This window comes from Oncorhynchus masou, chromosome 30 (assembly GCF_036934945.1).
Source record: "Oncorhynchus masou masou isolate Uvic2021 chromosome 30, UVic_Omas_1.1, whole genome shotgun sequence".
Taxonomy (NCBI): domain Eukaryota; kingdom Metazoa; phylum Chordata; class Actinopteri; order Salmoniformes; family Salmonidae; genus Oncorhynchus; species Oncorhynchus masou.
This window is the reverse complement of record NC_088241.1, coordinates 65,303,341-65,326,903: the sequence shown is the minus strand read 5'-3', so window position 1 is coordinate 65,326,903 and position 23,563 is coordinate 65,303,341. Positions and strand designations below refer to the sequence as shown.

The 23,563-nt window shown below is 46.6% G+C and overlaps 1 protein-coding gene across 1 annotated transcript in view; it reads left to right on the top strand.

Moving 5' to 3' along the window:
* Window positions 1-968: 968 nt before the first annotated feature.
* LOC135521690 (abl interactor 1-like) overlaps window positions 969-23,563 on the top strand; it is a 57,859-nt gene continuing 35,264 nt past the window's right edge. Inside the window, exons 1-5 of the mRNA XM_064947363.1 lie at window positions 969-1,097; window positions 1,442-1,618; window positions 10,750-10,764; window positions 12,091-12,212; window positions 15,834-15,974. Coding sequence (XP_064803435.1) covers window positions 969-1,097; window positions 1,442-1,618; window positions 10,750-10,764; window positions 12,091-12,212; window positions 15,834-15,974 — 584 coding nt within the window. The remainder of the gene's footprint in view (window positions 1,098-1,441; window positions 1,619-10,749; window positions 10,765-12,090; window positions 12,213-15,833; window positions 15,975-23,563) is intronic.

Sequence of the window (23,563 nt, the reverse complement as noted above, 5' to 3'; positions counted from 1 at the left end):
TATTAATGCCTGTGATTTTGGAATGAAATGTTCAACGAGCAGGTGTAGTGTACTTCAAACTATTCACACACACCAACACATTCTCTCTGTTTATCTCACTCACAACATTCTTTCTCACACTCACTCTGTTCGTCTCTACTCACACTCTCTTACTCGCACACACACACACACACACACACACACACACACACACACGCACACATTTCGCTACTATGCTAATGTCCCTGGGTCTTAACAGAAGTGGCATACTAATGAAAAGAATATGCAATATTCTAATGTGCAATTAGTCCGTTTAAAGAGCACAAGGCAATTTATTAAAACGGCAGCAATTCACAGAAGCAAAACACTAAATCCATGAAACTTTCTATCCATGAAACTACAATCATTGGTCTCATGTTGGCCTTAGACTTTGATTATTTTTTATCAGCCCTACTTCTTCACAGGGAAGAGTTTAGTTAGAACGGTTATAAATGGAAATATGCTCCGTAGGACACTGCATTTAGATGTCACTATACTGCCCGATGATCCAGGACAGACGACTGTGTATTTAATGAATGCACATGCTTCATGCACGTAGGTTTAAAAAATAATATCAGATTCTCAAATTATTGCATTGTTGGATTTGCTTAGTAGACAACCTTACCCCTTGTCGCCTTGAGTTTAAATGGTACAATCATACATTTAAATGGACATAGGCTCATTTTTGCAAGACGGAAGCTTCTTCAATGAGGAATCCCCAAACATCACGAAGTGTAAGAACCAATGCTGGAGATGAGAAGCAGGTATGGGGAGTCTAACGTTTAATATAGCAGAGACATGGAACAGGACTGGAACAGCCGCAGAACCGGGTAAAACAAAAGACATACGACAATTAATGCTGAAGCGGGGAACAGAACTGGGGAACAGACAGATATAGAAAAGGCAATAAACACAGGTGATTGAGTCCAGGTGAGTGCAATAAATCGCTGATGCGCGTGACGAGGGGAGAGGGTGTGCGTAATGATGGTGGCAGGAGTGCGTCGTGCAGGGCAGCCTGGCGCCCTCGAGCGCCAGGAAAGGGGAGCGGGAGCGGGCGTGACAGGAAGGAGTTCCTGGTGGTAGAGGAGAGTTGTCCTCTCCATCACCATAGTCTTTGTTTATTTACGACGTCATCGAACAACATGTCACTGCCGATTTGGAGAGAAGCCAAATGCATTATGGTCTGTACAAGACGGGTCATTACGCCGCTTCTATTATACACCATAATTGATTTAGCCGGTGTCGACCAGCAACGTAAAGGGATTACGAGTTGGGTGATGGAAAAAACCACTGTGACCTGATTTCAATTAAAGCCACTTTAGGATCTATATGACAAGGTTGTAATTCAGTCAATGGTCCTTGTTCTGTCCCATAGCTCTGAGGCACTTATCATGTCTTTTCTCCGTCTCCCCTATGTGGTCAGACGGTGGACATCCACAAAGAGAAGGTGGCCAGGCGAGAGATCGGGATCCTCACCACCAACAAGAACACATCGAGGACCCACAAGATCGTCGCCCCCGGCAACATAGAGCGGCCGGTGAGGTACATCAGGAAGCCCATCGACTACAACGTGCTGGACGACGTTGGCCATGGGGTCAAGGTGAGTTTTCTATCGCGTTATACATTGGGTTGGTCTAATCCTGGATGCTGATTGGTTAAAACCACATTCCAACAGTGATTTATTTCACCACACCCCATGGCTCTGACGGTGAAATGCTCATTTACCGTTCTGAGAAATCACTGCTCCTCCACTTTTTACTTTCTTCTCCTCTACACTCTCTCTCTCTCTCTCTCTCTGTTTGTCTAGTTCCCTTTAACCCCTCCCCTTTTCTCCCTTTAACCCCTCCTCTCCCTTTAACCCCTCCCCTCCTCTCCCTTTAACCCCTCCCCTTCTCTCCCTTTAACCCCTCCTCTCCCTTTAACCCCTCCTCTCCCTTTAACCCCTCCTCTCCCTTTAACCTCTGCTCTCCCTTTAACCCCTCCTCTCCCTTTAACCTCTCCTCTCCCTTTAACCTCTCCTCTCCCTTTAACCTCTCCCTTTAACCCCTCGCCTCCCTTTAACCCCTCCCCTTCTCTCCCTTTAACCCCTCCTCTCCATTTAACCCCTCCCCTTCTCTCTCTTTAACCCTTCTCCATTTAACCCCTCCCCTCCTCTCCCTTTAACCTCTCCTTTAACCCCTCCCCTCCTCTCCCTTTAACCCCTCCCCCTCCTCCCCTCCTCTCCCTTTAACCCCTCCCCTCTCTCTCCCTTTAACCACTTCCCTTCTCTCCCTTTAATCCCTCCCCTCTCGCTCCCTTTAACCCCTCCCGTCTCTCTCCCTTTAACCCCTCCCCTCTCTTTCCCTTTAACCCCTCCCCCTCTCACGCCCTTTACTCCATATCCCTGTTTCTCGCCCTCTTTCTCTCTCCGTCTCTTTGTCTCTCCCACTGTGTCCCTCTCATCCGTGGATTGCACCTAGCTAACTGTGCAGACATATTCTCAGTAAGGGGCGGGGTTGGAATCGGCCAACGATTGATTTGATAGGTTCCTAAAAATAGAACGGCTCCATAGAATGTTCTGTGAAAAAAGGGTGAGCAGAGATGCATTTATGGGACATTTAAAATGCACTTGGTTCTGAATGGACCTCTTAATCAGTTTCTCCTATTTCTCTCTGATATTGAGTTGGGCTCTCAGAAATGTAACAGTGTCATGAAGCTGTGGTACCACTGAAATATTGGTATCTTCTAAAGCGTTCTCTCAAGACGTTCCTCTGTTTAGATGAAACCCATGATATGTTGCAAGCTAACACTTTATACAATAGTTTAGTCCCTAAAGTTAGCGTCAGGGGTCGCATTGGTTGCCATGACAGCGGCTCTAATGAAATCAGAGCCCTGATAGCCAGGGCCATTTTGAGATCTCCATCTCCCCCCAGACATCCCAAACCCCCATTAATCAACCAATCAATCGCTGCTGTCGGGCATGATTGGATTAAGTGGCCAGCGTTGTCGACCAGTTGAATGATGGGCCAGGATAAGGCAGGATAAAAGTCATCATGCCACTCTCAATTTACTAGGCCTCAAATCACATGGTGTGTGTGTGGGCTAATGTAAACTGAAAAGGCTTTTAAATTAGCATGTTACCGACCATGTTATCTAAGATGTTATTTACCATGATAATTCAACCATGATTACCACGAGTTTAGATAGCTGGCTGCTAGACTAACTTACAGGTGACATGGACTAATTCAGTGACGATCAGCGACTGACACATCAAGAGATGCACAAGCAGATTTCAAAAGTGGACCTTGAGTTTTCTACTATTCTAACTGTCAACAGTGAAGTGGACCTTGAGTATTCTACTATTCTAACTGTCAACAGTGAAGTGGACCTTGAGTTTTCTACTATTCTAACTGTCAACAGTGAAGTGGACCTTGAGTTTTCTACTGTTCTAACTGTCAACAGTGAAGTGGACCTTGAGTATTCTACTGTTCTAACTGTCAACAGTGAAGTGGACCTTGAGTATTCTACTGTTCTAACTGTCAACAGTGAAGTGGACCTTGAGTATTCTACTGTTCTAACTGTCAACAGTGAAGTGGACCTTGAGTATTCTACTGTTCTAACTGTCAACAGTGAAGTGGACCTTGAGTATTCTACTGTTCTAACTGTCAACAGTGAAGTGGACCTTGAGTATTCTACTGTTCTAACTGTCAACAGTGAAGTGGACCTTGAGTATTCTACTATTCTAACTGTCAACAGTGAAGTGGACCTTGAGTATTCTACTGTTCTAACTGTCAACAGTGAAGTGGACCTTGAGTATTCTACTATTCTAACTGTCAACAGTGAAGTGGACCTTGAGTATTCTACTATTCTAACTGTCAACAGTAGTGGACCTTGAGTATTCTACTGTTCTAACTGTCAACAGTGAAGTGGACCTTGAGTATTCTACTATTCTAACTGTCAACAGTGAAGTGGACCTTGAGTATTCTACTGTTCTAACTGTCAACAGTGAAGTGGACCTTGAGTATTCTACTATTCTAACTGTCAACAGTGAAGTGGACCTTGAGTATTCTACTATTCTAACTGTCAACAGTAGTGGACCTTGAGTATTCTACTGTTCTAACTGTCAACAGTGAAGTGGACCTTGAGTATTCTACTATTCTAACTGTCAACAGTGAAGTGGACCTTGAGTATTCTACTGTTCTAACTGTCAACAGTGAAGTGGACCTTGAGTATTCTACTATTCTAACTGTCAACAGTAGTGGACCTTGAGTGTCAACAGACCTTGAGTATTCTACTGTTCTAACTGTCAACAGTGAAGTGGACCTTGAGTATTCTACTATTCTAACTGTCAACAGTGAAGTGGACCTTGAGTATTCTACTATTCTCTAACTGTCAACAGTCAACAGTGAAGTGGACCTTGAGTATTCTACTATTCTAACTGTCAACAGTAAGTGGACCTTGAGTATTCTACTGTTCTAACTGTCAACAGTGAAGTGGACCTTGAGTATTCTACTATTCTAACTGTCAACAGTAGTGGACCTTGAGTATTCTACTATTCTAACTGTCAACAGTCAAGTGGACCTTGAGTATTCTACTATTCTAACTGTCAACAGTAAAGTGGACCTTGAGTATTCTACTATTCTAACTGTCAACAGTAAAGTGGACCTTGAGTATTCTACTATTCTAACTGTCAACAGTAAAGTGGACCTTGAGTATTCTACTATTCTAACTGTCAACAGTAAAGTGGACCTTGAGTATTCTACTATTCTAACTGTCAACAGTAAAGTGGACCTTGAGTATTCTACTATTCTAACTGTCAGCAGTAAAGTGGACCTTGAGTTTTCTACTATTCTAACTGTCAACAGTAAAGTGGACCTTGAGTATTCTACTATTCTAACTGTCAACAGTAAAGTGGACCTTGAGTATTCTACTATTCTAACTGTCAACAGTAAAGTGGACCTTGAGTATTCTACTATTCTAACTGTCAACAGTAAAGTGGACCTTGAGTATTCTACTATTCTAACTGTCAACAGTAAAGTGGACCTTGAGTATTCTACTATTCTAACTGTCAACAGTAAAGTGGACCTTGAGTATTCTACTATTCTAACTGTCAACAGTAAAGTGGACCTTGAGTATTCTACTATTCTAACTGTCAACAGTAAAGTGGACCTTGAGTATTCTACTATTCTAGCTGTCTGTCGACAGTAAAGTGGACCTTGAGTATTCTACTATTCTAACTGTCAACAGTAAAGTGGACCTTGAGTATTCTACTATTCTAACTGTCAACAGTAAAGTGGACCTTGAGTATTCTACTATTCTAACTGTCAACAGTAAAGTGTACCTTGAGTATTCTACTATTCTAACTGTCGACAGTAAAGTGGACCTTGAGTATTCTACTATTCTAACTGTCGACAGTAAAGTGGACCTTGAGTATTCTACTATTCTAACTGTCGACAGTAAAGTGGACCTTGAGTATTCTACTATTCTAACGGTCGACAGTAAAGTGGACCTTGAGTATTCTACTATTCTAACTGTCGACAGTAAAGTGGACCTTGAGTATTCTACTATTCTAACTGTCGACAGTAAAGTGGACCTTGAGTATTCTACTATTCTAACTGTCGACAGTAAAGTGGACCTTGAATATTCTACTATTCTAACTGTCAACAGTGAAGTGGACCTTGAGTATTCTACTATTCTAACTGTCAACAGTAAAGTGGACCTTGAGTATTCTACTATTCTAACTGTCACCAGTGAAGTGGACCTTGAGTATTCTACTATTCTAACTGTCAACAGTGAAGTGGACCTTGAGTATTCTACTATTCTAACTGTCAACAGTAAAGTGGACCTTGAGTATTCTACTATTCTAACTGTCAACAGTAAAGTGGACCTTGAGTATTCTACTATTCTAACTGTCAACAGTAAAGTGGACCTTGAGTATTCTACTATTCTAACTGTCAACAGTAAAGTGGACCTTGAGTATTCTACTATTCTAACTGTCAACAGTAAAGTGGACCTTGAGTATTCTACTACTCTAACTTTCTAGCAAATAATGTGTTATTTTCATCCTTGATATGTGGTGTTTGATACATGAGGAACAGAATACAGCCTCCGTAACTCAGCCAGAGCCCTGTAATATTAATCATGTCAATGTGTTTAAACAGAATACAGCCTCCGTAACTCAGCCAGAGCCCTATAATATTAATCACGTCAATGTGTTTAAACAGAATACAGCCTCCGTAACTCAGCTGCCAGTTATGTGTTCTTTTAAAAACTGTCACGACTGTCCTGAAAAACCAGAACAGTCAGGCTGACTGCCATAGGGCTCTCTGTGGCCTGACATGAAGCTGACTGCCATAGGGCTCTCTGTGGCCTGACATGAAGCTGACTGCCACAGGGCTCTCTGTGGCCTGACATGAAGCTGACTGCCATAGGGCTCTCTGTGGCCTGACATGAAGCTGACTGCCATAGGGCTCTCTGTGGCCTGACATGAAGCTGACTGCCATAGGGCTCTCTGTGGCCTGACATGAAGCTGACTGCCATAGGGCTCTCTGTGGCCTGACATGAAGCTGACTGCCATAGGGCTCTCTGTGGCCTGACATGAAGCTGACTGCCATAGGGCTCTCTGTGGCCTGACATGAAGCTGACTGCCATAGGGCTCTCTGTGGCCTGACATGAAGCTGACTGCCATAGGGCTCTCTGTGGCCTGACATGAAGCTGACTGCCATAGGGCTCTCTGTGGCCTGACATGAAGCTGACTGCCATAGGGCTCTCTGTGGCCTGACATGAAGCTGACTGCCATAGATAGGGCTCTCTGTGGCCTGACATGAAGCTGACTGCCATAGGGCTCTCTGTGGCCTGACATGAAGCTGACTGCCATAGATAGGGCTCTCTGTGGCCTGACATGAAGCTGACTGCCATAGATAGGGCTCTCTGTGGCCTGACATGAAGCTGACTGCCATAGGGCTCTCTGTGGCCTGACATGAAGCTGACTGCCATAGGGCTCTCTGTGGCCTGACATGAAGCTGACTGCCATAGGGCTCTCTGTGGCCTGACATGAAGCTGACTGCCATAGGGCTCTCTGTGGCCTGACATGAAGCTGACTGCCATAGGGCTCTCTGTGGCCTGACATGAAGCTGACTGCCATAGGGCTCTCTGTGGCCTGACATGAAGCTGACTGCCATAGGGCTCTCTGTGGCCTGACATGAAGCTGACTGCCATAGGGCTCTCTGTGGCCTGACATGAAGCTGACTGCCATAGGGCTCTCTGTGGCCTGACATGAAGCTGACTGCCATAGGGCTCTCTGTGGCCTGACATGAAGCTGACTGCCATAGGGCTCTCTGTGGCCTGACATGAAGCTGACTGCCATAGGGCTCTCTGTGGCCTGACATGAAGCTGACTGCCATAGGGCTCTCTGTGGCCTGACATGAAGATGACTGCCATAGGGCTCTCTGTGGCCTGACATGAAGCTGACTGCCATAGGGCTCTCTGTGGCCTGACATGAAGCTGACTGCCATAGGGCTCTCTGTGGCCTGACATGAAGCTGACTGCCATAGGGCTCTCTGTGGCCTGACATGAAGCTGACTGCCATAGGGCTCTCTGTGGCCTGACATGAAGCTGACTGCCATAGAGCTCTCTGTGGCCTGACATGAAGCTGACTGCCATAGGGCTCTCTGTGGCCTGACATGAAGCTGACTGCCATAGGGCTCTCTGTGGCCTGACATGAAGCTGACTGCCACAGGGCTCTCTGTGGCCTGACATGAAGCTGACTGCCACAGGGCTCTCTGTGGCCTGACATGAAGCTGACTGCCACAGGGCTCTCTGTGGCCTGACATGAAGCTGACTGCCACAGGGCTCTCTGTGGCCTGACATGAAGCTGACTGCCACAGGGCTCTCTGTGGCCTGACATGAAGCTGACTGCCACAGGGCTCTCTGTGGCCTGACATGAAGCTGACTGCCACAGGGCTCTCTGTGGCCTGACATGAAGCTGACTGCCACAGGGCTCTCTGTGGCCTGACATGAAGCTGACTGCCATAGGGCTCTCTGTGGCCTGACATGAAGCTGACTGCCATAGGGCTCTCTGTGGCCTGACATGAAGCTGACTGCCATAGGGCTCTCTGTGGCCTGACATGAAGCTGACTGCCATAGGGCTCTCTGTGGCCTGACATGAAGCTGACTGCCATAGGGCTCTCTGTGGCCTGACATGAAGCTGACTGCCATAGGGCTCTCTGTGGCCTGACATGAAGCTGACTGCCATAGGGCTCTCTGTGGCCTGACATGAAGCTGACTGCCATAGGGCTCTATGTGACCTGACATGAAGCTGACTGCCATAGGGCTCTCCAATAGGGAGCCTGCATAATGGATGGGCCCTGCACCGCCCAATAGGGAGCCTGTATAATGGATGGGCCCTACACCGCCCAATAGGGAGCCTGCATAATGTATGGGCCCTGCACCGCCCAATAGGGAGCCTGTATAATGGATGGGCCCTGCACCTCCCAATAGGGAGCCTGCATAATGGATGGGCCCTGCACCGCCCAATAGGGAGCCTGCATAATGGATGGGCCCTGCACCGCCCAATAGGGAGCCTGCATAATGGATGGGCCCTGCACCGCCCAATAGGGAGTCTGTATAATGGATGGGCCCTGCACCGCCCAATAGGGAGCCTGCATAATGGATGGGCCCTGCACCGCCCAATAGGGAGCCTGTATAATGGATGAGCCACTTGACCCGGTGCTTGTCCCAGTGTAATGCAGAACCGTGGCGTGGAGCGCTCACTGCTCCTCCATTTGACGCTCTCAAACATGAATTACAGAGCACTTGTCTGAGAGAGAGTATAAGCGCGTAGGTACAACGTTCATGAACATTTAACAAAAAATTTCAATGACATTTCAGAACACAATGAAGACCGTTTGACACCCAGTTTGCACTGGCATTGTTGCTGTGGCCATGACACTAAACGGTTACAGTGTCTGTAGTAATACATGTTAAAGTTTCTAATAGTTCTACATAGGTAGACATAAAGTGTGACAGTTCAGCTGAGGTGTTGATGTACCTGTTTAAATATGTAATGGAATCATCTATGGATATGTGAGGATTGCTAGATAGATACTATAGGTAGGTACTATAGATAGATACTATAGGTAGGTACTATAGATAGGTACTATAGATAGGTACTATAGATAGGTACTATAGATAGATAGGTACTATAGATAGATAGGTACTATAGGTAGGTACTATAGATAGGTACTATAGATAGGTACTATAGATAGGATACTATAGGTAGGATACTATAGGTAGGATACTATAGGTAGGTACTATAGGTAGGTACTATAGATAGGTACTATAGATAGGTACTATAGGTAGGTACTATAGATAGATAGATACTATAGGTAGGTACTATAGATAGATACTATAGGTAGGTACTATAGATAGATACTATAGGTAGGTACTATAGATAGGTACTATAGATAGGTACTATAGATAGGATACTATAGGTAGGATACTATAGGTAGGTACTATAGGTAGGTACTATAGATAGGTACTATAGATAGGTACTATAGGTAGGTACTATAGATAGATAGATACTATAGGTAGGTACTATAGATAGATACTATAGGTAGGATACTATAGGTAGGTACTATAGATAGGTACTATAGGTAGGATACTATAGGTAGGTACTATAGATAGGTACTATAGATAGGTACTATAGATATATACTATAGGTAGGTACTATAGATATATATATATACTATAGGTAGGTACTATAGATAGATAGATACTATAGGTAGGTACTATAGATAGATAGATACTATAGGTAGGTACTATAGATAGATAGATACTATAGGTAGGTACTATAGGTAGGTACTATAGGTAGGTACTATAGGTGGGTACTATAGATAGATACTATAGGTGGGTACTATAGATAGGTACTATAGATAGATACTATAGGTAGGTACTATAGATGGGTACTATAGATAGGTACTATAGGTGGGTACTATAGATAGATAGATACTATAGATAGGTAGGTACTATAGATAGATACTATAGGTAGGTACTATAGATAGATACTATCGGTAGGTACTATAGCTAGGTACTATAGGTAGGTACTATAGATAAGATACTATAAATAGGATACTATAGATAGGATACTATAGATAGGATACTATAGGTAGGTACTATAGATAGATACTATAGATAGGTACTATAGATAGGTACTATAGGTAGGTACTATAGATAGATACTATAGGTAGGTACTATAGATAGGTACTATAGGTAGGTACTATAGATAGATACTATAGGTAGGTACTATAGATGGATACTATAGGTAGGTACTATAGGTGGATACTATAGGTAGGTACTATATGTGGATACTATAGATAGGTACTATAGGTGGATACTATAGGTAGGTACTATAGGTAGGTACTATAGATAGATACTATAGGTAGGTACTATAGATAGATACTATAGGTAGGTACTATAGATAGGTACTATAGATAGGATACTATAGATAGGATACTATAGATAGATAGGTACTATAGATAGATATCAGGACAGAGTACTAAAACAACCAATGGACCCACACTGTTTTGGTGCGGTGCAAAGCCATCCAACCACTGAGTGGCCCAGGTCTAGAGAAGCGTTGACTCAGCGCAATAATGTGGTTGGACTGGCTCTCTCCTGTACTCTGGGTCCGTTTGCCATTTTGACATGCCTTCTCTCTCTTTCCCTCTCTCTCTTTCTTCCGCCTACGATAAGTGGCTCAAAGCCAAGGTAAGTCCCGTTTGTCACGTGACCCATCTCTCCGTAGTTCTGTTATTGCCAGCCTGTTCAGCCCCTTTAAAATGGGTTCCTTTTCATTCATTGTATTCCTTCTGTTATTGGCCTAAACCAATCCATAGTACAAGCAGGCCTAGAACAACTGTTGCTGTAGCCGTCCTTATCGGAGCCTTAGTAATAGATTGTATCTTTTCAATATATCATGCTAGATATGTTGACAGTTATGTGTTGAAATAGCTGTTCATGTGTAGCTACCTACTATAGCTACCTAGTATAGCTACCTAGTATAGCTATCTAGTATAACTACCTAGTATAGCTACCTAGTATAGCTACCTAGTATAACTACCTAGTATAGCTATCTAGTATAGCTATCTAGTATAGCTATCTAGTATAGCTATCTAGTATAGCTATCTAGTATAGCTACCTAGTATAGCTACCTAGTATAGCTATCTAGTATAGCTATCTAGTATAGCTACCTAGTATAGCTATCTAGTATAGCTATCTAGTATAGCTATCTAGTATAGCTATCTAGTATAGCTATCTACCTATCTATAGCTATCTAGTATAGCTATCTAGTATAGCTATCTAGTATAGCTATCTAGTATAGCTATCTAGTATAGCTATCTAGTATAGCTATCTAGTATAGCTATCTAGTATAGCTATCTAGTATAGCTATCTAGTATAGCTATCTAGTATAGCTACCTAGTATAGCTACCTAGTATGTCTAGTATAACTATCTAGTATAACTACCTAGTATGTCTAGTATAACTATCTAGTATGTCTAGTATAACTATCTAGTATAACTACCTAGTATAGCTACCTAGTATAACTACCTAGTATGTCTAGTATAACTATCTAGTATAACTACATAGTATAGCTATCTAGTATATCTAGTATAACTATCTAGTCTGTTGTATGGGCTTCCCAGATAAAAAGAGTATGCTTTTGAATATTTATAACCTCGAAAGTCCCTCCCTATAAAAATCTGATGTTAGCTGTGGCGTGACCTTAGTTATTGACCTTGTGACCTTAGTTATTGGCTATGTTTATCTGTTTGTTTTACATGCTTGGTCGAACACCGTGTTTGTAACAAACATGTCACAATGTTAAGCAGAAACTCTCCGTGGGTTTCCACCTGGTGTCACCTTGTGACTCAGTCCTGCTATCAATATGCTAATAAGCTAGAATGTCTCGGTAAAGATTGAAGTATACCGAATCTGGGAAGCCTGTCACATTTCAGTTGCCATACGACTTAGTCTTCATGCTACCACGGTGTTAAATGTCTTAGAGATTTCTTGATTTATTTTCTTACAACAGCAGCATGGAAACAATCAGCCAATCAGAGGAGGAGGAGGAACACTATCGAGGACCAATCCGCCGACACAGAAACCTCCTAGCCCGCCGCCCATGACAGGTACCATGTCAGGGCGTGGAACTCTGGGGTAAGATGGCCTCCTTTTTTAATAAACAAGGGATGACATTTTGTAGTCAACATGTTACAAGGCAGAGTAGAGGCACCGCTATTTGGGGAGTTTGGAATCGTAGCCGGTGCACATGAAAGTTAGTGCCATCGTGATCTTTGACATGGGTACAGTCTCAAATTGCACCCTTTTCATTTTGTCGGGCACTTCTTTTGACAAGGACCAATGGGGTTCTAGTGAAAAGTAGTGCACTATGTAGGGAATAGGGTGCCATTTGGGACTCAGTCACGGTTTTGATATAAAAGTTGCAATGCAACACTAATCAGACAGTAATTCTGGCCTTTAACACAGATAAGCTCTATTTCAGTTAGATGTCGTGGTCACTGCTGTGGAACGTCCAGCTGGATAGATTCTCCAGCACAGATTTTCACTGACTGTTACTGTATAGAGCGTTTTAAGTGTGTTGAGGACATGGTTGTAAAAAGGTTACTATGTTGTTAATATGATATACAGTGTCTTCAGAGTGTATTCATACCCCTTGATTTATTCCACATTATGTTGTTATAGCCTGAATTCAAAATGGATTTATAAAAATTCTCTCCCATCTACACACAATACACCATAAGGATGAAGTGAAAGCACGTTTGTTTTTTTGTGCATATTTATTGAAAATGAATAAAACAGAACTATCTCAAGTATTCAGATCTTTTTGCTAGGACACTCCAACTTGAACTCAGGTTCGTTCAATTTCCTTTGATCGTCCTTGAGATTTCACTACGACTTCACTGGAGTCCAATACCCCATAATGACATCACAATACCCCATAATGACATCACAATACCCCATAATGACATCACAATACCCCATAATGACAAAGCAAAAAACATTTTTGCTCATTTATTTGTTTTAAACTAAATGAAATATCACATTTACATAAGGATTCAGACCCCTTACTCAGTACTTTGTTGAAACACTTTTGGCAGCGATTACAGCTCTGAGTCTTCTTGGGTATGACGCTACAAGCTTGGCACACCTGTATTTGGGGAGTTTCTCCCATTCTTCTCTGCAGATCATCTCAAGCTCTGTCAGGTTGGATGGGGAGCGTTGCTGCAGAGCTATTTTCAAGTCTCTCCAGAGATGTTCGATCGGGTTCAAGTCCGGGCTCTGGCTGGGCCACTCAAGGACATTCAGAGACTTGTCCCGAAGCCACTCCTCCCTTGTCTTGGCTGTGTGCTTAGGGCCGTTGTCCTGTTGGAAGGTGAACCTTTGCCCCAGTCTGAGGTCCTGAGCGATCTGGAGCAGGTTTTCATCAAGGATCTCTCTGTACTTTGCTCCATTCATCTTTCCCTCAATCCTGACTAGTCTCCCAGTCCCTGCCACTGAAAAACATCCCCACAGCATGATGCTGCCACCACCATGCTTTACCGTAGGGATGGTGCCAGGTTTCCTCCAGACGTGACGCTTGGCATTCAGGCCAAAGAGTTCAATCTTGGATTCATCAGACCAGAGAATCTTGTTTCTCATGGTCTGAGAGACCTTTAAGTGCCTTTTGGCAAACTCCATGAAGGCTGTCATGTGGCTTTTACTGAGGAATGGCTTCCGTCTGGCCACTCTATCATACCATAAAGGCCTGATTGGTGGACCACAAGTTGTAGAAACATCTCAAGGATGGTCAATGGAAACAGGATGCACCTGAGCTCAATTTCGAGTCTCATAGCAAAGGGTCTGAATTCTTATGTAAATAAGGTATTTCTGGGTTTCTCATTCTAAAAACCTGTTTTCACTTTGTTGTTATAGGGTATTGTGATGTCATTATGGGGTATTGTGATGTCATTATGGGGTATTGTGATGTCATTATGGGGTATTGTGTGTAGATTGATGAGGAAAATGTTTTATTTAATGAATTTTATAATGAGGCTGTAACGTAACAGCATGTGGATTATGTCAAGGGGTCTGAATAATTTTGTTAAAAGTTTCCAAGAGCACAGTTGGAAATGGAACTACCCAGACTCTGCCTAGAGCTGGCCTTCCGGCCAAACTGAGCAACCGGGCAGGAAGGATCTGGGTCAGGGAGGTGACCGAGAACCCAGTGACCACTCTGACAAGACCTACAGACTTCCTTGGCTGAGATGGGAGAACCTGCCAGATTCTCTATAGCACTTCAGCAATCTGGGATTTATGGGAGATTGGCCAGACAGAAGCCACTCCTGGGAAAATGGCACATGACAGAAAAACATTCAGTGGTCTGATGAGACAAAAATGTTTAACTGTTTGGCCTGAATGCAAAGCGCTATGTCTGGACAAAACCAGGCATAACTCATGACCCGTCTAACACCATCCCTACCGTGAATCATGGTGGTGGCAGCAGCATCATACTATGGGGAAGACTAGAGGGAACAATGAATGGAGCCACATAAAGGCAACTCCTTGACTTGTACCTGCATTAGAGTGCAAGCAACCTTAGTGAGAAATATGTATGTTCCAACAGGATAATGACCCCAAGCAACCTTAGTGAGAGATGTATGTTCCAACAGGACAATGACCCCAAGCAGACAGCTAAAGCAATGCTGGAATGGCTTCAGAAGAAGAAGAATGTGAAAGTCCTTGAGTGGCCCAGGAAAAGGCCAAATTTGAATCCCATTGAAAATCTATGGAAAGACTTGAAGATTGCTGTATATCGCCACTCCCCATCTAACTTAACAGAGCTTGAGAAAATCCGCAAGGAAGAATGGGAGAAAATCCCCAAACAGACGACTCGAAGCCGATACAACAGACGACTCGAAGCCGATACAACAGACGACTCGAAGCCGATACAACAGACGACTCGAAGCCGATACAACAGACGACTCGAAGCCGATACAACAGACGACTCGAAGCCGATACAACAGACGACTCGAAGCCGATACAACAGACGACTCGAAGCCGATACAACAGACGACTCGAAGCCGATACAACAGACGACTCGAAGCCGATTCAGACGACTCGAAGCCGATTCAGACGACTCGAAGCCGATTCAGACGACTCGAAGCCGATACAACAGACGACTCGAAGCCGATTCATCAGATGACTCGAAGCCTTAATCACCACCAAAGGTGTCTCTGATTGGTGTAAATACTTACACTATGTAAATTAGATATTTCTTTATTTCATTTTCAATAATTTAGTAGCAAACATTTCTAAAAAACATGTTTTTGTTTTGTCATTATGGTTGTATTGTGTGTGTAGATGGGTAAGAGAGAAACTATATTTAATCCATTTTTAATTCAGGCTGTAACACAACTAAAATGTGGAATAAGTCAAGGGGTATGAATACTTTCCGAAGGCCCTGTATGTAACAAGTACATCGTGACGTCGGGTTCTACTACATTCCAACATCCGCGTTTTAGGAGATAACCTCCATTCGTGACTACGTACATTTTCTCCATTACTTTTCAATTAGGATTTTTTTTTGTATTCATTGATCAATTTTTTTTCTAAATTGAATTGACCTCTGATTCATTTTGAGTCCTTCTTGTTCATTCTGGTTCGCTCTGAGTCATTCTGGTTCGTTCTGGTTCGTTCTGGTTCGTTCTGGTTCGTTCTGGGTTATTGTGGTTCATTCTCCTCTTTATCTCCCTCTCTGTCTTCGGTTGACTTTAACAGACGCAGCACGCCCTGTAAAACTCTGGAGCCGGTGAAACCACCCACAGTGCCAAACGACTATATGACCAGCCCTGCTCGACTAGGCAGCCAGCACAGCCCCGGACACACTGCATCTCTCAACCAGAGACAAAGAACCCACAGGTAATACACACACGCACACACACGCACGCGGACACACACTATTGTGTCCTTGTAGTACCACGAGTGTCAACAGCTCTGGATGTTTCTCTCTCACAGCCTCTCTGAATTTGAGAAAAGCAACCCTCACAATTTGTATCCCAACTGACATTTCTAGTGTCTTCACTTGATCATGTTCAGGTGCTTTCACAGCTCCCCTACCAACTACTGTCAAGAACAACATTCAACTAACAAGGCCTGTGAGGATTCAAACATGTTCCTAAAGGCCTGCAGTGTAAAGTGTTTATTTTATTTTTTAAAGTCCTCCTCTGTATGTTTAGACCCCTGCCACGATCCCTGAAATCCCAGAGTCAGAAAGTCACACTGCGAGAGCTGAGATATGAGTTGACCTGTTTAAAGGTCTTACTCACATCGGCTACGGCGAGCGTGATCACACAGTCGTCTTGAACAGTTGGTGCTCTCGTGCATGCTTCAGTGCTGCTTGCCTTGAGGCGTGCATAGAAGTCATTTAGCTCGTCTGGTAGGCTTATGTCACTGGGCAGCTCACGGCTGGGCTTCCCTTTGAAGTCTGTAATAGTTTGCAGCCCTGCCACATCCGACGAGCGTCGGAGCCAGTGTAGTATGATTCAATCTTTCCCCTTTATTTACGCTTTGCCTGTTTGATGGTTCGTCTGATGGCATAGCAGGTTTTTGTTTATAAGCTTCCGGGTTACAGTCCCACTCCTTGAAAGTGGCAGATCCACCCTTTAGCTCAGTGCAGGTGTTGCCTGTATTCCATGGCTTCTGGTTGGGGTATGTACGTACGGTCACTGTGGGGACGATTTCATCGATGCACTTATTGATGAAGCCGGTGACTGAGCTGGTGTATTCCTCAATGCCATTGGATGAATCCCGGAACATATTCATGTCTGTGATAGCAAAACAGTCCCGTAGCTTAGCATCTGCCTCATCTGACCACTTCCGTATTGAGTGAGTCACTGGTGCTTCCTGCTTTAGTTTTTGCTTGTAATCAGGAATCAGGAGGATAGAGTTGTGGTCAGATTTTCCAAATGGAGGACGAGGGAGAGCTTTGTACGCGTCTCTGTGTGTGGAGTAAAGGTGGTCTAGAGTTTGTTTTTTCTCCTCTGGTTGCACATTTAACATGCTGGTAGAAATGAGGTAAAACAGATTTAGGTTTATCGGCATTGAAGTCCTACGGCCACTAGGAGCGCCGCCCCGTTTGCGTGGTGGGAGAGTGCATCTTAAGCAGGTAGCCATGTTTGCCCTGTTCAGATGAGTAGATGTAGTACTGCATAGTACATTAGGAATCATCATTTGATGTGGTTCTAACATACTTTTAACCTCATGTGACATGTTGTGACACGTCTCTATAAGGCAGGAAAACATTATGTCCTACAAATGTATAGTAAAATGATGATCAATTCAACACCACAAACTAAAACCCATTTCTGCTGTTTTTCATCGTTGCTTCTAAATCAGCAATCCAATTATCGTCTTTGAAACCACTTGATTTCACGCTCAATTAATATCAGTGACTTTCAGGGTTATGGAGTAACACAAATAACATACAGCCTTCTAGAGTGGGAGTTGTGCGCCATGGCTGTACATTCAAAAAGCAGGATTCTTGTGTAATGTCTCTCAACCAACGTGATATAGAGCACCCACTGTTGTTCTCTCATCCTCTATCTGACCTGGGAACTGTGTGTTCAGACCACTGTTGTTCTCTCATCCTCTATCTGACCTGGGAAATGTGTGTTCAGACCACTGTTGTTCTGTCATCCTCTATCTGACCAGCTCCAGAGATCAAATCATGATCAAACTTAATGTCAGACGACCACACACACACACACAGCTCATCAGTCTCTGCCAACTCTACCTGCATGAGTCCTGATTCAATAAGTGTGTGTGTGTGTTGTGGTCGTCTGACATTAAATTTGATCATGATTTGATCTCTGGAGATGTGTTTGGGCTGGAGACAGCGGGGGAAGAGGAGTGATTGAACTAGAGACGGGGCAGGGGAAGAGGAGTGTTGGAACTAGAGACAGGGCGAGGGAGGAGGAGTGATGGAACTGGAGACGGGGCAAGGGAGGAGGAGTGATGGAACTGGAGACGGGAAGAGGAGTGATGGAACTAGAGACAGGGCGAGGGAGGAGGAGTGATGGAACTGGAGACGGGGGGCGAGGAGGAGGAGTGATGGAACTGGAGAGACGGGAAGAGGAGTGATGGAACTAGAGACAGGGCGAGGGGGAGGAGTGATGGAACTAGAGACAGGGCGAGGGAGGAGGAGTGATGGAACTGGAGACGGGGCGAGGGAGGAGGAGTGATGGAACTGGAGACGGGAAGAGGAGTGATGGAACTAGAGACAGGGCGAGGGAGGAGGAGTGATGGAACTAGAGACAGGGCGAGGGAGGAGGAGTGATGGAACTGGAGACGGGAAGAGGAGTGGAACTGGAACTAGAGACAGGATGGAACGAGGGAGGAGGAGTGATGGAACTAGAGACAGGGCGAGGGAGGAGGAGTGATGGAACTGGAGACGGGAAGAGGAGTGATGGAACTAGAGACAGGGCGAGGGAGGAGGAGTGATGGAACTAGAGACAGGGCGAGGGAGGAGGAGTGATGGAACTGGAGACGGGGCGAGGGAGAAGGAGTGATGGAACTGGAGACGGGGCGAGGGAGGAGGAGTGATGGAACTAGAGACGGGAAGAGGAGTGATGGAACTGGAGACGGGAAGAGGAGTGATGGAACTGGAGACGGGAAGAGGAGTGATGGAACTGGAGACGGGAAGAGGAGTGATGGAACTAGAGACGGGGCGAGGGAGGAGGAGTGATGGAACTAGAGACGGGGCGAGGGAGGAGTGATGGAACTAGAGACGGGAAGAGGAGTGATGGAACTAGAGACGGGGCGAGGGAGGAGGAGTGATGGAACTGGAGACGGGGCGAGGAGTGATGGAACTAGAGACGGGAAGAGGAGTGATGGAACTGGAGACGGGAAGAGGAGTGATGGAACTAGAGACGGGAAGAGGAGTGATGGAACTAGAGACGGGAAGAGGAGTGATGGAACTAGAGACGGGGCGAGGAGTGATGGAACTAGAGACGGGAAGAGGAGTGATGGAACTAGAGACGGGAGGAGGAGTGATGGAACTAGAGACGGGAGGAGGAGTGATGGAACTGGAGACGGGAAGAGGAGTGATGGAACTAGAGACGGGAAGAGGAGTGATGGAACTAGAGACGGGAGGAGGAGTGATGGAACTAGAGACGGGAAGAGGAGTGATGGAACTGGAGACGGGAAGAGGAGTGATGGAACTAGAGACGGGAAGAGGAGTGATGGAACTAGAGACGGGAAGAGGAGTGATGGAACTAGAGACGGGAAGAGGAGTGATGGAACTAGAGACGGGGCGAGGAGTGATGGAACTAGAGACGGGGCGAGGAGTGATGGAACTAGAGACGGGGCGAGGAGTGATGGAACTAGAGACGGGAAGAGGAGTGATGGAACTGGAGACGGGAAGAGGAGTGATGGAACTAGAGACGGGAAGAGGAGTGATGGAACTAGAGACGGGAAGAGGAGTGATGGAACTAGAGACGGGAAGAGGAGTGATGGAACTAGAGACGGGGCGAGGAGTGATGGAACTAGAGACGGGAAGAGGAGTGATGGAACTAGAGACGGGAAGAGGAGTGATGGAACTAGAGACGGGGCGAGGGAGGAGGAGTGATGGAACTAGAGACGGGGCGAGGGAGGAGTGATGGAACTAGAGACGGGAAGAGGAGTGATGGAACTAGAGACGGGGCGAGGGAGGAGGAGTGATGGAACTAGAGACGGGAAGAGGAGTGATGGAACTAGAGACGGGGCGAGGAGTGATGGAACTAGAGACGGGAAGAGGAGTGATGGAACTGGAGACGGGAAGAGGAGTGATGGAACTAGAGACGGGAAGAGGAGTGATGGAACTAGAGACGGGGCGAGGGAGGAGGAGTGATGGAACTAGAGACGGGGCGAGGGAGGAGTGATGGAACTAGAGACGGGAAGAGGAGTGATGGAACTAGAGACGGGGCGAGGGAGGAGGAGTGATGGAACTAGAGACAGGGCGAGGGAGGAGGAGTGATGGAACTAGAGACGGGAAGAGGAGTAATGGAACTAGAGACAGGGCGAGGGAGGAGGAGTGATGGAACTAGAGACGGGAAGAGGAGTGATGGAACTAGAGACGGGGCGAGGGAGGAGGAGTGATGGAACTAGAGACGGGGCGAGGGAGGAGTGATGGAACTAGAGACGGGAAGAGGAGTGATGGAACTAGAGATGGGGCGAGGGAGGAGGAGTGATGGAACTAGAGACAGGGCGAGGGAGGAGGAGTGATGGAACTGGAGACGGGGCGAGGGAGGAGGAGTGATGGAACTAGAGACGGGGCGAGGGAGGAGGAGTGATGGAACTAGAGACGGGGCGAGGGAGGAGGAGTGATGGAACTGGAGACGGGAAGAGGAGTGAATGAACTAGAGACAGGGCGAGGGAGGAGGAGTGATGGGACTAGAGACAGGGCGAGGGAGGAAGAGTGATGGAACTGGAGACGAGGCGAGGGAGGAGGAGTGATGGAACTAGAGACGGGGCGAGGGAGGAGGAGTGATGGGACTAGAGACAGGGCGAGGGAGGAAGAGTGATGGAACTAGAGACGGGGCGAGGGAGGAGGAGTGATGGAACTAGAGACGGGGCGAGGGAGGAGGAGTGATGGAACTAGAGACGGGGCGAGGGAGGAGGAGTGATGGAACTAGAGACGGGGCGAGGGAGGAGGAGTGATGGAACTAGAGACGGGAAGAGGAGTGAATGAACTAGAGACAGGGCGAGGGAGGAAGAGTGATGGAACTGGAGACGGGGCGAGGAGGAGGAGTGATGGAACTAGAGACGGGGCGAGGGAGGAAGAGTGATGGAACTGGAGACGGGGCGAGGGAGGAAGAGTGATGGAACTGGAGACGGGGCGAGGGAGGAGGAGTGATGGAACTGGAGACGGGGCGAGGGAGGAGGAGTGATGGAACTAGAGACGGGAAGAGGAGTGATGGAACTAGAGACGGGGCGAGGGAGGAGGAGTGATGGAACGAGAGACGGGGCGAGGGAGGAGGAGTGATGGAACTAGAGACGGGGCGAGGGAGGAGGAGTGATGGAACTAGAGACCTAGGGGGCGAGGAGGAGGAGTGATGGAACTAGAGACGGGGCGAGGAGGAGGAGTGATGGAACTAGAGACGGGGCGAGGGAGGAGGAGTGATGGAACTAGAGACGGGGCGAGGGAGGAGGAGTGATGGAACTAGAGACGGGGCGAGGAGCAGGAGTGATGGAACTAGAGACGGGAAGGAGGAGGAGTGAATGAACTAGAGACAGGGCGAGGAGGAAGAGTGATAGAACTGGAGACGGGGCGAGGGAGGAGTGATGGAACTAGAGACGGGGCGAGGGAGGAGGAGTGATGGAACTAGAGACGGGGCGAGGGAGGAGTGATGGAACTAGAGACGGGGCGAGGGAGGAGGAGATGGAACTGGAACTGGAGACGGGGTGATGGAACGAGGGAGGAGGAGTGATGGAACTAGAGACGGGGCGAGGGAGGAGGAGTGATGGAACTAGAGACGGGGCGAGGGAGGAGGAGTGATGGAACTAGAGACGGGAAGAGGAGTGAATGAACTAGAGACAGGGCGAGGGAGGAAGAGTGATGGAACTGGAGACTGGGCGAGGGAGGAGGAGTGATGGAACTAGAGACGGGGCGAGGGAGGAAGAGTGATGGAACTGGAGACGGGGCAAGGGAGGAAGAGTGATGGAACTGGAGACGGGGCGAGGGAGGAGTGATGGAACTGGAGAGGGAGGAGGAGTGATGGAACGAGAGACGGGGCGAGGGAGGAGGAGTGATGGAACTGGAGACGGGGCGAGGGAAGAGGAGTGATGGAACTAGAACTCACTGGGGTTTGTCTTTCACCTTTTTTAATCCTCACTGGATCACAGTCATAGTAGAGCACCCTCTCCTCCTCTCCTCTTCCCCCTCTCCTTTCCCCTTCTCCTCTCCTCTCTTCTCTCCTCTCCCCCCTCTCCTCCCGGGGCGAGGAGGAGTCCTCTCCCCCTCTAATCTCCTCTCCTCTCTTCTCTTCTCCTCTCCTCTCTTCCCCTCTCTACTCTCCATTCAAAAGGCATGCTTCCCACAGTTGTGTCAAGTTGGCTTGATGTCCTTTGGGTTGTGGACCATTCTTGATACACACGGGAAACTGTTGAGCGTGAAAAAACCCAACAGCGTTGCATTTCTTGACCATTCTTACCATACCTGTTCAAAGGCACTTAAATATTTTGTCTTGCCCATTCACCCTCTGAATGGCACAGATAAACAATCCATGTCTCAATTGTCTCAAGGCTTAAAAATCTATATATTTTTAACCCGTATCCTCACCTTCATCTACACTGATTGAAGTGGATTTAACAAGTGACATCCGTAAGGGATCATAACTTTCACCTGGATTCACCTGGTCAGTCTGTGTCATGGAAAGAGCAGGTGTTCCTAATGTTTTGTTCACTCAGTGTACATGCCGTAGCTCTGGTCAGGTTTGATCGTTTTCCCAGGTGACTGAAGGATTCTAAATAGGACACTGGCTGATACCTACTGTCCCCTCTGCAGGTCTCTCTAAATAGGACACAGGCTGATACCTACTGTCCCCTCTGCAGGTCTCTCTGAATAGGACATGGGCTGATTACCTACTGTCCCCTCTGCAGGTCTCTCTAAATAGGACATGGCTGATACCTACTGTCCCCTCTGCAGGTCTCTCTGAATAGGACATGGGCTGATTACCTACTGTCCCCTCTGCAGGTCTCTCTAAATAGGACATGGCTGATACCTACTGTCCCCTCTGCAGGTCTCTCTGAATAGGACACTGGCTGATACCTACTGTCCCCTCTGCAGGTCTCCCTGAATAGGACACTGGCTGATACCTACTGTCCCCTCTGCAGGTCTCTCTAAATAGGACATGGGCTGATACCTACTGTCCCCTCTGCAGGTCTCCCTGAATAGGACATGGCTGATACCTACTGTCCCCTCTGCAGGTCTCTCTAAATAGGACATGGGCTGATACCTACTGTCCCCTCTGCAGGTCTCTCTGAATAGGACACTGGCTGATACCTACTGTCCCCTCTGCAGGTCTCTCTAAATAGGACACTGGCTGATACCTACTGTCCCCTCTGCAGGTCTCTCTGAATAGGACACTGGCTGATACCTACTGTCCCCTCTGCAGGTCTCTCTGAATAGGACACTGGGCTGATACCTACTGTCCCCTCTGCAGGTCTCTCTGAATAGGACACTGGCTGATTACCTACTGTCCCCTCTGCAGGTCTCTCTAAATAGGACACGGGCTGATACCTACTGTCCCCTCTGCAGGTCTCTCTGAATAGGACACTGGCTGATACCTACTGTCCCCTCTGCAGGTCTCTCTAAATAGGACATGGCTGATTACCTACTGTCCCCTCTGCAGGTCTCTCTAAATAGGACACGGGCTGATACCTACTGTCCCCTCTGCAGGTCTCTCTAAATAGGACATGGCTGATACCTACTGTCCCCTCTGCAGGTCTCCCTGAATAGGACACTGGCTGAT